The sequence below is a fragment of the Daucus carota genome, chromosome 4 (assembly GCF_001625215.2).
Source record: "Daucus carota subsp. sativus chromosome 4, DH1 v3.0, whole genome shotgun sequence".
Taxonomy (NCBI): domain Eukaryota; kingdom Viridiplantae; phylum Streptophyta; class Magnoliopsida; order Apiales; family Apiaceae; genus Daucus; species Daucus carota.
This window is the reverse complement of record NC_030384.2, coordinates 45759290-45775885: the sequence shown is the minus strand read 5'-3', so window position 1 is coordinate 45775885 and position 16596 is coordinate 45759290. Positions and strand designations below refer to the sequence as shown.

Below are 16596 nucleotides of genomic sequence, written 5' to 3'. Positions count from 1 at the left end.
TATGCAGTACATACAATACACTATAAAATGTAATTTTTAATTTTTTAAAATAATAACGATTTTGTTCTTTATGCTTGGTCAAAATTTGGTCAGTTTGACTGTTGAAAGTCAAAATAGGACACTTAAAATGGGATGGAGAGAGTAATTACTAATTACTATTACTAATTACTAATTACTAATTACTAATTACTAACAATTGAAAGGTTATTAGAGTGGTCGTTTTATTTACTCGCAAGGTCACGATTTATTCTAAAGGCAACGTTTATAAAGAAGGGACCAGGTTTCTATTGAAAACAAGGGGTCAATATCAACAACGCAACACACTAACAAAGTAGCAAGTGTCACCGACCCGCCAAGTTTGTAAAATAAAAAATGGTCTACGGCTCAAAAGGTTTGAAAAGTATTGTGCGTGACTATCCATTAATAGGAACTTGAGACTTTTTTTGGTAGCTGCATAATACACCGTTTTATTTTTCTTATTGGCGGCTGTCGCCTTATTTTATCATTTATTTCCGGGTCAAGTTTTTTCTTAGGAAAATCCGGGTCAAGTTTTTTCAGCACTTGCATATCGCTAATATTTCTACGTAAGTGTATTATTTTTTTTCTAAAAAAAATAGTCACATACTATAACACATTATCTTTTAATTTGTAATTATTGTAAATACTCCAAATATAAAACTGAGGGGGTCAAATAAAACATAGTAGGAGGATGGGTTTCTATAAAATGAGTGGAAAAGAGGAAAATTGCGTCGCAAACAATATCAAGAGAAATAAAAAGTACTAGAACAAGAAGAGAACCGGAAAAATGTAAGCGTGGCCTTCGGACTAACACGTCGACCATTTGATCAGCTCGTTGACTTGCAAGGAACAGAAAATCAAAATTTGAATCTTCGTCTTCGACTATCGTCATCTACCTTTCAATATTCAGTTCCGTACTTAAATTAAGTTGAACATTTTTCCTTTCATACTGCGAAATCCAGTCTTTTCATCTCAAGAGGTTAACCAACTTTACCTGGCAGGAATTTAATTACACATGCACCATTTAGCCTAATAAATTAATCAGACGTAGGTGATTTTCTTTTTGAGTACTCGGGTGTTTTAAATTTGAAGTTGATTCAACGTGTGCGGCTAATGTATCTAATTATTACTCTTCTTATTTAGGATTAATCGTGACTCGGAATTAATTAACAATTTTTTGATTTAGAATTTATAAGATTTATTAGAAAAAATATTGATAAATTAATTTTTTTAATTAATCATAAAATTATCAATTTATCAGTAGAATTATTTTTAAAATTATTATTTTTGATAAATCAAAAATCTTTGAAGTTTGAAGCACTACTAACAGTCGGTAAGAAAGAGTAAATGGGTCTACCATGATCCAGAAACATTGTAAAGGTAAATGGAGATGACACGAATCCAAATAAGCAGAAAACAGGTGATATTTATCCAAACTTTAATTTTTCAATCCTTATCAGAATGCCTGATTACCTAATTACGAGAAATTTGAAATTTACAAGTACTAATGTCTGCGGAGAGTTTCTCCAGACTCTTAATTAAAACTGATTAAAATATGTTATATATGAAAATTATATAAAAAGTTTAAAATTTTATATTATTAGATTAATATAATATGTTCTAATTATAACAATTTAAATTAATATTATTATTTTACTTTAAAAAATATATAATTAATATAATCAATATTATTGAAATACTAATGTCTTGCAAGTACAGTATATTTAATTATATAATTATAGACGAATACTCTTGGAGATGGTAAGTATAACTAACGGAGACAACAGCCTCACAGACGCCAAGTTCAAAGCTAGGAGAATAGGAAGCTAGAAAGCTTAATTGTCGGATTATAGAACGATAAAAATTGTGTTGAAAGTCCCCAATATTTAAGTGTTTTATAATTTTAATTTTTTTTATATATATGCAAAATATACAGAAAATTGAAAATTGATTTTTTCACATTCTTTAAATGTAAATATATAGAATTGCGGAATACTTATAGATTACAATGTCTCGAAAACGGAAAATAATTAGATTCTGATAAAATTTATATCACTATTGTATTACTATAAATTAAAAATTTGGTAGATACAATCAGATGCCATGCCGGATGAAGTAAATGCGGAAACTCAAATTGCTGGGTTAATAGAAGTAAAAACCGAAATCAAACAGGAAAAGTAGAAACAAATTGATCCATCAATTAATTTTTGTAATTAATTCATTTATTAATCTTTCTAATAAATTTTCGGCAAGTTACTTTATTTATTAAATCATTATTTAAAAATGTACATACTTAATCTTCTTCTCTCATCCAGCTAACATCTCCCCCTTCCTTCCCTGCACCCTGCTCTCTATAAATACCACCATCTCTACCACATTTCTCGCATCTCTCTCTCCCTCCTCTTCATCTTTCTCTCCCGGAGAGAGACAATATCCAAGCCCCCGTTTTTAATCTTCAAATATAATTCCCTGAAATTGCAAGGATGGGTGTAACAATAAGAAACCGTAACTATGATCACGGCTCTCTCCCGTTTCTTCAATCTCTCCTAGCCATCTTGCTTGTATTAACAACCACATTATACATTAACGGCGTCGAAGCCTTCCACGAAATTCATTATAATCTGCAGTCTGTTGGTGCTGAGAATGTAAAGCAAGTCCACAGAACTGGCTACCACTTTCAACCTAAACAAAACTGGATTAACGGTACCATCTCCTTCTCTTTTATTAACTGTTGATGCTAAGTACAGATTTCGTGTACTTATCTTTCTAAACTTTGCCTTAAAAATCATGTAGAGACGTAGTTGGTTAGGACTTAGAATAGCTGAATTTGAGTAATACGGATTAGTAGTGGATTAGAACTATTGATGATCTAGTAAGTATGTGATTAATATGAATGGTAAGTATGATTATCCTTTAGCATCAAACTGTGTGCATGCTAAACATTTACATAGATTCCGATGCATATGCTATTGTTGTGATCTTGCAAGTTGCCACCTAAGTCAGTCAAACTCGCTCCCGTACAAAACACAGCCTGGGACTTGTCAATGTTTCCAGCGTATTTTAGCCAAAATTGACTTAAAATTAAACATATACCAATACTTCATTTTCAGTGTTTATTTTAATTAAACATAATACAATACGTGGTTCCCTCAATACTAGTCCATGTAGTCCCCTTTGACTCATCTAAATACCTCGAGATTTTAGAAGAAAGAGACCGGTAGTTAACTTGTATTACCATTACCCACAAATGTAATTATAATTTTCCGACGTTAATGGAGGAACATGCTCTTTTAGTTGTTAATCTGTGTTCTTCTTTAACTTTTACACCAAACTCACGCTTGTAAAACTTTTGGTAATTTCAAATACTGCAATTTTGAAATCTCAGTTGGTATAATACACAGTATTCAAATGAGACACTTAACTCAAGTCGTTGAATTTGACTAGCTAATACGAGTAGATCCACATGCATGTAATTTAGAACAGTATTAACTAATTTTGCTAGTTGTATATGGCTCTGCATTCTGATAGGGAAATTTGTCATCCAGTGCACTAAAAAATAGAAAGTCGTAACTCGTAACCAAAAGATTCTCAGGCTGGTCCAGAAATTAAGGTGAGTAGGGTTGATTCTTGACTAAAAATATCCAATTTAAATTATCAAGCGAAAAAAAAAACATATGCTAAAAAAAATTTAGATTTTTACTTAGAGTGCAAAAATAAGGTTCCGAGTAATAAAAGTCTACATTATATTGCTAGTTGCTACCAGGTCCACCTCATAGTCACCAATTGCAGAATTCACCTTTATAATGATATGTATTTTTTGATCATTTTATATAATTTCTAAATTTAGAATTATGTATTAATTTCGCATAAAACGTACTCCCTCCGTTTCTTTTTTCTTTTCCTATTTGTAATGTCGGTACTGTTCATAACATGAGACAAATTACTAATTTACATCTAATTTATAAAACTAAATATAGTCATGAGTGATCTTGTTAGATTCGTATTCACGAGTACTTTAATACGGTGAAGTTTTTATATTTAATGCTACTACGAAATGAAATATACTAACGATCAAAAATGTGTGTTGGCAAACGTGAAAAGTACAAACAGGAAAAGTATTTAGGGACGGAGGGAGTATGTATTAATTTCGCATAAAACGGTTTTCGTAAAATTTGGTAGATTCTGTCCACCTCATTTGTCTTGATTTTGTTTCAAGATGATGATTAACGGATCTGAAGTATTACTTGAAATAGAATATGCAAGCTCAAAACTTAAAATTTGGCAAGAATGTAAACTTTTGGACATCAAGTGTGAAATAGTGAAATGTTGAAGTTGGTCGATAAGGCTGTAATGTCTGTCGGTTATCATTCTATAAGAGACACAAGTTTGGTAGATAGGTATTATGATGAACTTAACTAATACAGTTGGCACTAGATCCGGTAGTGTAAACATGATCGATCGATCTAGAATTTCAAACCAGGTTGTCTGAATCTACGATATTAGCAGGCGCCTTCTTCCTCCGGGAACAATAGTACTACTATATTAATGAGTTGGTTGTGCTTGGGCATCACTTTTATTGCTAGTTTTCTACTATCATTTGTATTGCACGTCTTCACCTTAAAAAAACAATAGGCCGACTGGAGGGCCGGCAACAAATCCTCTGTCTTATATTTAGTAAAATTAGGATTTAAAATGACTCTGAAGCTAAAATACTTAATAATACAAACTTTATTGATCCTTATATACTAACTGAAGCTCAAAGTTATTGTTTGGGACCTGTGATCCAAAATTTTAACCAATTTCGACTTGTCCGGGACTTCAATCTGTGTAAACCTCTTATCTGTTTCGGGGAGGAACTGTAAAAGCAAGTCCCCTCCTCGCCTCTTTCTTAGTTTTATATAGTTGTCTTCTACGACTGTTAAATATGCATAAAGTTGTCTTTTATGGAATTACTGTTAATAAGTGAAAATAATCGTTTTATTCATATGAATATACATGTGTGTTTTGTATTTTCTGTGACCAAGATTTGAAATCCAGTTCCACATCATACATATTCTATCCGTTTTGGATTTAAGATTTTACCCTTGGTCTGAAAATCTAGTACGTAGTGACTTATGTGCAATTGGCCACTTGGTAGTCTTTTAGAGCTGTGAATTCGACCCAACAGTGGTCACCACTCACGAGCTCTGCTTGAAAAAACTGCAGGAATCCCGTTAAGACCATCACTCCTTTTGCTGTAAGCCTGTAACAGCTTCCAACATTAAAATTGTTCTTATCATTATCCTTTGTACTTATGGCTTCATTCCAAGTTTCTAACTACTTTTCTGCCTTCCCTCTTTAGCACGTAATCTTTTTCGATATTTTAATATTATCCATAAAAATGTCACAAATGGCCATTCTGGAACATTTATACATGTGTGCATATTGAGAGTCAGCAGTTATGTAGCTTTCAATTTCTAGTTTGGCCTTGGTTGTATCGTGCTTTTTAAAAGTCAATTGGCTAATCAAATTCATTTTTCTTTCCATGTTCATCTGATGCTGCTGGAAATGAACCACACAACAGATCCAAATGGACCAATGTATTACAAGGGGGTATATCATCTTTTTTATCAGTACAATCCCAAGGGTGCAGTGTGGGGTAATATTGTATGGGCTCATTCGGTGTCGACTGACTTGATCAACTGGACACCGCTTGAGCCTGCAATTTTTCCATCTAAACCATTTGATAAATATGGATGCTGGTCCGGTTCAGCGACTATCCTTCCAGGTAACAAGCCTGTGATACTCTATACTGGAATTGTAGAAGGCCCCCCAAAAAATGTACAAGTTCAAAACTATGCTATTCCCGCCAACCTTTCTGATCCTTACCTTCGGAAGTGGATCAAACCCGATAACAACCCGTTAGTCGTTGCCAACAATGGGGAAAATGCCACTGCTTTTAGGGATCCGACCACAGCATGGTTGGACAAAAGTGGACACTGGAAAATGTTGGTTGGTAGTAAGAGGAACCGAAGAGGAATTGCGTATTTGTACAGGAGTAAAGATTTTATTAAATGGACCAAGGCTAAACACCCGATCCATTCCCAGGCTAACACTGGAATGTGGGAATGTCCTGATTTTTTCCCAGTATCACTGAAGGGATTGAATGGATTAGATACTTCTGTAACAGGAGAAAGTGTTAAGCATGTGCTGAAGGTTAGCTTAGATTTAACAAGGTACGAATATTACACCGTTGGTACATATCTTACTGATAAGGACAGGTATGTCCCGGACAATACATCAGTTGATGGTTGGGCCGGCTTGAGGTATGATTATGGAAACTTTTACGCATCAAAGACGTTCTTTGATCCTTCTAAGAATCGGAGAATTCTGTGGGGTTGGGCTAATGAATCTGACAGTACTGCTCATGATGTTGCAAAGGGATGGGCTGGAATTCAGGTAAGTTACACATTCAGTTAGAGAATCCAATTTGGTAATGACAATGTATATAAGCATTACTGTTTTGCAACTAACATTGAGAATATATACGCAGTTAATTCCACGGACACTTTGGTTGGATACAAGCGGGAAACAATTGATGCAGTGGCCAATCGAAGAATTAGAAACACTGAGAGGGTCAAAAGCTAAGTTTTCCACAAAACAAGAGCTGGCTAAGGGACAACTTGTTGAAGTAAAAGGAATTACAGCTGCACAGGTTAGTAGTGTATGTCTTATTGATGGCAAAGTTGGATCTGTACATACATGTGCAATGAAGTTTTAGTGTATAATTTTATTAATGATTCCAGGCTGATGTCGAGGTGACATTTTCATTTAAAAGTTTGGCGAAAGCTGAGCCATTTGATCCGAAATGGCTAGAATATGATGCTGAAAAGATTTGCAGCCTCAAGGGATCTACAGTTCAAGGTGGAGTTGGACCATTTGGCCTCTTAACACTGGCTTCAGAAAAGCTAGAAGAATATACTCCTGTCTTCTTCAGAGTGTTCAAAGCACAAAACACGCATAAAGTTCTTATGTGCTCTGATGCAACAAGGTCTCTACTTAATTCATGTATCAAAAAATATAACCAAAGTTTTCTTCTCCCCACCTCTGTTCATATAACTAAAACCAACTCTTTGTTTCCTAAAATTGTAACAGGTCCTCGTTAAAGGAAGGATTGTACAGACCGTCATTTGCAGGTTTTGTCGATGTTGATCTGGCCACTGATAAGAAAATCTCTCTTAGAAGCTTGGTATGATTTTCTTTAGTTTTGCAATATATATAGTTGCTATTATCATTTTAATAACTCTGTTTTGTTAAACAGTATATGTAATATGAATTGATTGTTTGCAGATTGATAATTCGGTTGTCGAGAGTTTTGGAGCTAAAGGAAAGACATGCATATCATCTAGGGTGTATCCCACGCTAGCAGTTTATGAAAATGCTCATTTATATGTCTTCAACAATGGCTCAGAGACTATTACCGTAGAGAATCTGGATGCATGGAGCATGAAGAAGCCCTTGCGAATGAACTAACCAATGCAGGAAGAAAACGTACATGGAAAATATGTTGACTTATGTAATTTTGTTTTTCATCCCGGAATAGTCATGCCCACATTTGTAATACAATGCTAGAGCTGTCTCTCACATGATCAATTCACTTTATATAATAATATATTTCTACCTATTTAGGTTTTGAGAATAGTTTTCTGGAGGTCGATGGTTCGAGTTTTGGTGGATACACTCTTCTCTTGCTTACATCTGTCAGGCTTTGAAGTTCAACAAAGAAAATACAACGTTTTGGTAATACCTTGTGAAAACGAATCCTGCTAGGGGACTTGGACAATATCTTAAAAAAACATATACTACTGATACTGCTAGGGGATTTGGACGATATCTTATAAAAAGAGAGGTACTGCTAGGTGACTTAACGATATCTTATGAAAACGGATTCAAATGGATCCTAATACTTGGTGACTTGACGATGTTTTGTGAAAACCGATCCTAATTCTACTAGGTACTTACCAATATCTTGTGAAAACGATACTACTGGCTGACTTGACCTTGTATTTCTAAGATGATCGAACATCGACTGGTTTCTATGCAAGGCCAATAAAGCGTACAAATAGAAACATGGAATTAACTGCTTTACTTGAACTTGATTGATACAAAATACGAGAAACATGAGGTGATCTATTCAACAAAAGCATGCACAAAAGAAATAAAACCAACAATGTATAAAATCCCAGAAATGTTACTGCTTCATATAGATTGTATTAAAATTGAATATTGTCATGAAGACGGAGGGCTATACTATGCAAGTCGGCACTATGATACACACTTGCACAGCATTCAGCAATGCTAGGTACCTGTATGTTTGAATTATGTTTCACATAAATGCATACAGGAAACCCTGTTACTCAATAGACATCAATCAAATATTGGCAGCATTGAATTATGGGTCCTCAAAATGACTCGTTCCAAGACTTCTACCACTATAGGCCAGTCTCAAAAGTCAGTTATTAATCTGATTTAACATATTGATTAAATCTCCAACTATCTGATTAATCATCCAATTAATATTAATCAGATTAACTTGTTCCGTGACCATGATTCAGGTTTATTGCAACACTGCTAATGCGCCTAAGGACACTTTAAGAACCTATAAAGGGAACAACACTCTAGCAGTCTGAAACTATGTATGACAGAAATTTGGATTACCAGTCAATTGGGTCCAAGTGTGACAGTATGATTTCATATTAAAACCTGAACACGGGGTTATAAGTAATGTAACCAATAAACTTGATTAAACCGAAAAAAATATCTGAAAATCTGAAATTTTAATATCAGAATCAACAGATGCCACTGGAAAAATACTCCCAAACTACATGAATTTTCAAAAGAAACATAAGATATTGTGCTCTGACAGTAACTGGTGACATGCTTAAGAACACAACGGATAAGAATCACAGACGTCTTCCTCTTCTACCACCCTTCCTACGAGTGCTGTCGGTGGGAATTGGGGTAACATCCTCTGCGAATTGGTTGAGAAAATTAGAAAACACAATCATAACTGCAGAGTCGACTAAAATTGAAAGCAGTTGATGGTTGATCACACACTCAAAACTTAACAGTTTGGTTTCAACATACAACTATGTTTTTTAATTCCAGGATATAAAATAGTTTAGTAATAAAAACATTTTCAAATGGAAGAAGCACTAGGATAAATGCTCAAGATAAGTTCAGAATCCAAGCGTATAGATTAGAATATGTACCAATTCGTCCAATTTTCATTCCTGAACGAGCCAAGGCTCTGAGTGCAGACTGGGCACCTGGACCTGGGGTCTTGGTCTTATTCCCACCTGTAGCCCTCAGTTTAATATGAAGAGCGGTGATGCCTAGTTCCTACAATTATTATGTGGAACAGTTAACCGTATGATAATAAAAATTAGTCAGCATTTCCTTGTGGTGCTAATGACATGATGTTTTAAGAACCTAAAAGTAACATATTTTGCATTGAGAAGCCTAGAGTAGACGAAGGTAAATCAGAAAAATAATGAAATTGATTCCACACTAACTTCTTTCCAAAAGAGTGTTTTTTTAGATTAGATTCTGAATATTTAAACACAAGAAATCACTTGCATATTATTGTGTATTAGGGAAAGATATGAATCACCTTGCATCGTTGTGAAACATCCTGTGCAGCAAGCATAGCAGCATATGGGGAAGACTCATCACGGTCAGCCTTTACCTTCATGCCACCTATATAACACAAGAAGAAACAATGAATAACAACAGTCAATACTCTTTCTACATGTATTAGTGTGTTATCTGTGTGTGCATTTAGAGAAAACAAACTTACCAGTAATACGAACCATGGTTTCTCTTCCAGACAAGTCAGTAACATGCTGTATTTCACATAATTATGTTAAATTACATAACAACTGAATGATAGTTTTATAACACTGAATCAGTATAGAATACTCACAATGAAGGTATCATTAAATGAAGCAAAAATGTGGGCAACGCCAAACACAATCTCGCCATCTCGGACAGCAGGTCCAAGTGTTACATTTTCTTCCTTAGGCTCTCTGGTCTTCCTCCTCGACTATTACATAGAAAACACGAAAGATATATAAATTCAACAATATCAACCTCTAACATGTCCCAAAATTTTCAGAATTTTTTTCATACACCCTAATTATCGAGCCAAGGCAATAAAAATATTCGGGCACCTGCAGTCCTCAAAAGAAAAGCTACTCCATAACAATTAAATGGACATCATTTGCTCATACAATAAATAATTTTAGTAGCCCAAAAACCAACAATAAAAATATTCGGGCCTGCAGTCCTCAAAAGAAAAGCTCCTCCATAACAATTAAATGGACATCATTTGCTCATACAATAAATAATTTTAGTAGCCCAAAAACCAATTCCCTTCACGCCAAACAAAATATAAACAGGTCAAATAAATAATTTTAGTAGCCCAAAAACCAATTCCCTTCACGCCAAACAAAATATAAACAGGTCTTTGCAAAATAATCTGTACATCTACAAAATTGGTTCATAAACAAAGCATCAAACAACCCATTGAAATTAATTAGATTGCACTAATTAAATTTCGTTTTTGGCACCCTGATTCAATACCTTTGATTAGAATAAGAAATACAACTAGACCATGTAAAAAACTAACAACCATATAAATTTCTAAAATTAACATTTACTCAAAACAAATTTGCATACAAAAAGACAGTTTTTAATATTATACAATAAAACATTCAGACAAAACACATCTCAATCGATGAATCAAAAATAAGACGTCAACAAGAAATCTGTGAATTGTACATGTGTTTACCATTTTCAACGGCGAACGATTATACGACTCTGCACAGGCTGGGACGATGTTGTCAGTAGAAGAAGCTGCTGGAGGCGATAATGCGGTGATATACTAAAATATATAACTAGGGTTTTGATTAGTCTGAGAGACCAGGATAGGCCCAACTTGCACTTTCAACGTTAAAGTCCAATAATCTCCATGAGCCTGATTTTAATAAGGCCCGAAGGGGTTTGAGTTTGTTACTGCATGGAATTCCAATTTTACCCTGGTACTATTATAAGCTGTGTGATTGGTGCTGAGAGTAAACTAAGACGTTCAGACTCAACCGCGAGGCCCAAGTTGTAGATTCAAGATTAAAAGCCCACTGGTCTTTCTTTTCTTTTTAATCATTTTTCAATCATGCAAGTCAAGCTTATAACCGGCACTTTATTAACAGATTTTTAATTTATTTTATAATATACTTTTCTAATAATATTGAACGGTATCTATAAATATATTAATGAAAATATATATATTTAAAATAATATTCACGGGATTGGAAGCTCTAATCTGTCTAGATATTAAAATGATTTGTCACAACGAAAATCAACCAATTTAATTTTTATTTATTATATAAATTATCATAATATTAGAAATCAATCATCCGTAAATATTACTCAAGCTTAGGAAGTTTTTATTATTATTATTTTGAAAATTTAAAAATTACGGGAGTTAGAGAGTAATTTGTCTGGGCGAAGAATCAAACAAGTAATAACATCATGTGCCTTAAAAAAATCTCTAACAATGAACAAAACTCCAGATACATTACAGGGGACTCTGGAGATCAAATGATAAATATAATCAGCAACAACAAAAACATTACATAAATCAATGGAGAAATCCAACTAGCAAATCCTCCTATCGCTTTGTCATATGGATCATTACCCCAATCCACCGCTTGTTTGCTATGGTATCTCCGTTCTTTGCTACTCGGTGCTGATGAAATTAGTTCCTTTTCAGTGAGCTCAATGTGAGACAAAATGTGTGGAAAAACCTTCTTGTAAGAATCTTCTCCGATAAATAAATCCGAGTGCCCGAAACCATCCACAACCACTCTCTCGTGTCTATAGTTAGGCTGGTGCAACTTCATGTACTTGTGAGCCAGAAATGTAGTCTCAGGAGTCACCAGGATTGGTTTCCCACCTGATATATATAGTGTAGGCAATGCCATTCTCTCGGGATGAATCAGATATGAGTTTTGTCCATTATTGTCGACTATGAAACCGTTGTTGCAAATTTTCCTAAGGTGAGGAAAACCTGCCATCGGAAGTACTGGCAGGCTTGTCTTGTTCAACCAATTGTGCATGCTAGGGGTTATGTTGTCATGCCAGAATGCGTTTCCAAATATGCCTGAAAATACTTCACATTCGTCACATGTGCATCTCTCATAACGTGGTATGAGACGGGCTATGGATCTGAGGAACCTTTGAGAAAAATTGGTCTTCAGTGTTCCTATCATTGGTAATGTCTTGTTGTTTCCGAGTATCAACATTGTTATCTGTACATAATTGTGTAGGAAGTAAAATGAACATGAGATGCAACATTAGAGCAGTTTACATTTGGACTGAGTTTGTGAAGAAAGAGTGTACCGGTAGAAGAGGAAGCCACATTTTGAAGGATGCTAAAGCCGTGAGCTTGAAAAACATAGACGCGTTGGTGCAGGACAGAGACGCTATTTGAGAGGGCGAGACATGACCTCCCATGATAGCAATGTGAATAGCTAAGCCTCCAGCACAGTGAGCAACCACATGAACTTTTCCAGAATTTGCATTTAACTCATGTATCTTTTTGAAAACTGCAGATTAATGGACAGGCAAAATTCAATGATTAAAAAGCTTGATTAACAACAACAACAAAAAAGAAAAAAAAGAAAACATGCTAAGCAATTAATTTTTACCTGCGGGTATGTCATATCTTCCAATATCTTCAATTGAGAAGCTGTTTGAAGAATTTGAATGGTGAACTCTTGGTTGAAGCAGCCATGTCTCATAGCCTTGTCCTAGCAGAGTTCTAACCATGTCATTTGGTTCAGTTGGTAACCAGTAGCTTTCAGTGGCATATCCATTAATAAGTAGAACTGGATGCAATTTCATCTTTCCCTCAGCTCCCACTGGATTTTGACTGCACTTCCACTGCTTGCAACTGATCATAAATCCGTCTTCTGCAATTTTACCAGAAAGGCCATCATTCAAACGTTCAGTACAAAACAATGAAAAACTTAGACGCGACTGCTACTTGGATGATAAATTTGAGTGTACCTGTTTTGATTTCAAGCAAACTGCTACTTGGATAAGTTCTTTCATAAATTTCTGAAGTGGTGAAGCCCTTGTGAACCCCACGTGGTATCTGTAATATGTAAGTTCTGAAGAAAGATTGTAAAAGAAGAGATATGAACTTCACTTTACTGTGCCCTCTCATGCTGACTAAAGTCCTTAAGATCTCAAACACTGAAATATGAAGCAGTCCTTCCAAATTTAGTAATTCTTGGTCCTCAGTCCTATTCTTGTTTACTTTTTTGAGTGTTACATGCAGCTCTGTGGACTCTCTTAATACATATAATCCAAGGAGAAATGGATTTAGTACTTTCCTTCCTTCCAAAATGTATCTACAATCAAGAGACAGAGATTTTCTTATTTACAAGAACATAGTTAAATCCAAAAAAAAGAACATAGTTAAAATCTATAACCAGAAAATTCAGCAAACCTTGAACCAGATGAAGCTGCAAGGAGGAGACGATAGTGCATGCATTGCGTATAAGGACTTTTGATATTAACTTGACACATGTCTACTTTCCCATCTATAACATGTAATTTGTCCTTCTCTATTGCTGTACATACTACATATCCACCAACGCTTCCTCTGAGAAGGGAAAGTTCATCTTTAGAAGTTTCCTTATTAATTTTTATTTTCAGATGAGCAGTGATTGGCATCCCCCCTATATGCCCACTCATGGTTTCTGTAAATAGGATAGATGAACTTTGGCTTCCATCTGTTGTCTCAGAGCCCACTGAATCAATGGTTTGATAAAGAGTTGTATTTTTATTTTTTTCGCTATTTAGGTTTTTGTACTTCAAAACATCTTGCACAAGATGCTTGCTTACATGTTCAGAGGCTGCAGCTATAGTAAGACACGGATTAATGCCTACAGAGCAAGGAATTAAGGAGGCATCACAGACATAGAGACCAGCATGCACAGTGTCGTGAACATTTGAATCAAACACTTGACCGTTAGTATTGCAAACACCAGTTGAAGGATCTTTTGATGCATTGCAACCACCTAAAAGATGGACAGAGGTACTCCGATACTTTGACATGTAAAGAATTCCACCTAATTTTTTACTAAGCCTCTGCAGGGATTTGATTTTTCGCGGTAGTAAAGGATCTTGTGGTGATTGAAAACTGATCTTATTTGTATCCTTTTCAAATGTGATTTTCCCATCACTCTCATCATATCCCATAACATTAAGAATCATACCCTGGCAGTTCTTCATGCCTAGAATATACTTTACTTTGTCAATGAGTCCATATAGAATCCCATAGCCAGGTGGCCAACCATATGTTGTAATCCCTTTAAACAGTAGGTCAACATAAGGGGCTGGAAGCACTGCACTCTGTGGAAAGAAAAAATTTGTAATCTTTATTATGTAATCTGTGCACAGGAACCCAAGTCGCAGTCTATTTGATGAACAAGACTAATGCATAAAGATATGAGATAGATGGTGGATGGCATTCAGGGGAACCTCAAACCTGAATTGTAAATCCTAAAGAATTAGTGTAGGAGGAGGAAATGGCAGGTCCAGGACGTTCTTGAAACGATACTTTTGAGAACTGCTTTCTATCTAAACCAGAGGCACTCAAGGGTGCTGCGCTTCCAGCAAGATAAGCAACATTGTTTCCATTACAACTTAGCCCTGAACCCAGCATATCAGAAAGTTTTAATCCTCTCAGTTCTGACTGAAACAAAATATCTGTTGTGCCAAAGACTCCAGCTGCAAAAACACAGCAGCATATAATTTGAAAAAATGATGTTGAATTTACAGTCAGCGCTCCCAACATCCAGCAACCAATTGAACCTAGTCTTAATATAACTCACCTGAGAGGACCACAAAATCACATTCCACATTGTCAATCTCATTAAAGAACACCAGCCACCGCCTTCTGTTTCTACTGTCGGAGTTCTCTACCACGTACTGAACTTGACATCCTGTTTTTATAGCACATCCTTTCTGCATCGCACCAAAAGAGAAAAATATATATTGAGATCCTTAAAAGTACACTACCAACTTGCTTAGAAGACGGGCATATGCATTTTGTTAACCTGAATAGCTGTATGTATATAATTTTTATCAGTAGAATTTTTGGCATTATAAGGACAGCCAGAAAGGCAATTGCCACAAGCTAAACAAGCATCCAGTTGAGATGATTGTTTCTCTGCATCAAAGTTTATGCTCAGTTTCAGCGGACCATCTGTACTTTCCACGAACTCATCTCCAATCACGTCTTCCATAATTCTGGCATTTGGAAATTTGGTCGGAACACTTTGAGCTCGTAACATGGCTGAAGCTGATGCTTCATACATTTCCCAATCTCTCTCCCATTCTTTTGGCCATTTCAGATTCCTTCTTGCACGAACCGGAGTTGGTGTGATCACTCCTGCATTGACTAATGAACCTCCACCAAGCCCACACGCCACAGCCGCTACGGAGTCTCTGTCTTCAGATATCTATTTTATAAAATATAGAAAAAGGCCAAATACAAGATCAGTTGATAATTTTTTATGCCAACTCTTATTAAATGACAGATTAAACAGTACACAAAGAACCTGAAACAGTGCATCTTTGGGACCAAAGCTGACTCCTAAGTTCTTTTTTTCAAACCTGCAAGCTGAAAGCATCTGAAAACTGTCGGTTGGAAAATCACGAGCTTCCCATCTCCGGCCTTTCTCCACCAAACAGACCTTCAATCCCGCCATTGACAAGCGACAAGCTGCCACAGAGCCGCCATATCCAGAGCCCACAACAACCACATCATAACCATCTCCTTCACCACTCATCATTGTTTAGAAAGTCTATTCAGAGTATAAAAGAGGTAATAACATGGTGTGTGTGTATTTATACATAAATTATCTGAAAAGGGATGGTCATCCATTTGAACACTTCAAAATTCAAATACTCTTTGAATATCTTTCTACGGGTAGTAGCAGGAATAAAACGTAGTCTAAGAGAGCTGAATAAGCAACTGAGATGCAAAAAAATTTGAAATGAATAAAAAAACTCAAGTATAAAGTTAAGAAATTCTGATTCAGGTGAAGAAGTTCAAACCATATTTACCTTTGAAGAAGTTCAAACCATATTTAAATATTACTATTTTAATGTACGTTAAAAAATTTGAGTTGCAAACTTAACTCGAATGTCATGCTCTCTGTGACGGCTCTCTTTGTACAAAGTTTACTTTTGAAGTTCAAACTTAACAATTATGGCTAATGGTCCACAGCCATTAATAACTGTGGAGCAGTTAAGTACTGTAACACATATGTTGTGTGTTTTGGATCTTCCATTAATATTCGGCGGACAAAATCATATTAAAATTTTAACATGTTCAATTTTTTTAGCATTGGGGATTAAAATTTTAATATGATCTTGACCGTTAGATATTTATCAAACCACTCAAAATCTATAGGTTAATTAAACAGTGACATACAACTGCCACAGAACTAGACCCAACAA

The 16596-nt window shown here is 35.3% G+C and overlaps 3 protein-coding genes across 3 annotated transcripts; 1 reads left to right on the top strand and 2 right to left on the bottom strand.

Annotated features, from left to right (window-relative positions):
- The first annotated feature begins 2307 nt into the window (after window positions 1–2307).
- Window positions 2308–7698, top strand: LOC108218455 (beta-fructofuranosidase, insoluble isoenzyme 1). Its single transcript, XM_017391388.2, has 6 exons — window positions 2308–2721; window positions 5582–6456; window positions 6551–6712; window positions 6804–7048; window positions 7153–7246; window positions 7348–7698. The coding sequence occupies exons 1-6, from the start codon at window positions 2502–2504 to the stop codon at window positions 7528–7530; spliced, it is 1779 nt and encodes a 592-aa protein (XP_017246877.1). The 5' UTR covers window positions 2308–2501; the 3' UTR covers window positions 7531–7698.
- A 1074-nt stretch (window positions 7699–8772) lies between these two features.
- LOC108218456 (small ribosomal subunit protein uS11z) lies at window positions 8773–11019 on the bottom strand. The gene is made up of 6 exons (XM_017391389.2): window positions 10850–11019; window positions 9983–10102; window positions 9857–9902; window positions 9671–9756; window positions 9270–9399; window positions 8773–9028 (listed from the first exon to the last, which is right to left on the bottom strand). The coding sequence occupies exons 1-6, from the start codon at window positions 10850–10852 to the stop codon at window positions 8961–8963; spliced, it is 453 nt and encodes a 150-aa protein (XP_017246878.1). The 5' UTR covers window positions 10853–11019; the 3' UTR covers window positions 8773–8960.
- A 551-nt stretch (window positions 11020–11570) lies between these two features.
- Window positions 11571–16249, bottom strand: LOC108218298 (uncharacterized). Its single transcript, XM_017391198.2, has 9 exons — window positions 15693–16249; window positions 15189–15593; window positions 14964–15096; window positions 14618–14859; window positions 13574–14481; window positions 13129–13475; window positions 12768–13031; window positions 12460–12665; window positions 11571–12368 (listed from the first exon to the last, which is right to left on the bottom strand). Exons 1-9 carry the CDS (start codon window positions 15924–15926, stop codon window positions 11655–11657), a joined length of 3453 nt encoding a protein of 1150 aa, XP_017246687.1. The 5' UTR covers window positions 15927–16249; the 3' UTR covers window positions 11571–11654.
- Window positions 16250–16596: the final 347 nt, after the last annotated feature.

Coding starts and splice junctions, on each gene's coding strand:
- LOC108218455 (XM_017391388.2), top strand. CDS start 2,502: ATGGGTGTAACAATAAGAAACCGTAACTATGATCACGGCTCTCTCCCG. Junction 6,457..6,550: donor AGGGATGGGCTGGAATTCAG/GTAAGTTACACA, acceptor ATATATACGCAG/TTAATTCCACGGACACTTTG. Junction 6,713..6,803: donor AAGGAATTACAGCTGCACAG/GTTAGTAGTGTA, acceptor TAATGATTCCAG/GCTGATGTCGAGGTGACATT.
- LOC108218456 (XM_017391389.2), bottom strand. Junction 9,903..9,982: donor CATTTAATGATACCTTCATT/GTGAGTATTCTA, acceptor TGTGAAATACAG/CATGTTACTGACTTGTCTGG. Junction 9,029..9,269: donor AATGAAAATTGGACGAATTG/GTACATATTCTA, acceptor ACCAATTCGCAG/AGGATGTTACCCCAATTCCC.
- LOC108218298 (XM_017391198.2), bottom strand. CDS start 15,926: ATGATGAGTGGTGAAGGAGATGGTTATGATGTGGTTGTTGTGGGCTCT. Junction 15,594..15,692: donor CCAAAGATGCACTGTTTCAG/GTTCTTTGTGTA, acceptor TTTATAAAATAG/ATATCTGAAGACAGAGACTC. Junction 12,666..12,767: donor AAGATATGACATACCCGCAG/GTAAAAATTAAT, acceptor ATTAATCTGCAG/TTTTCAAAAAGATACATGAG.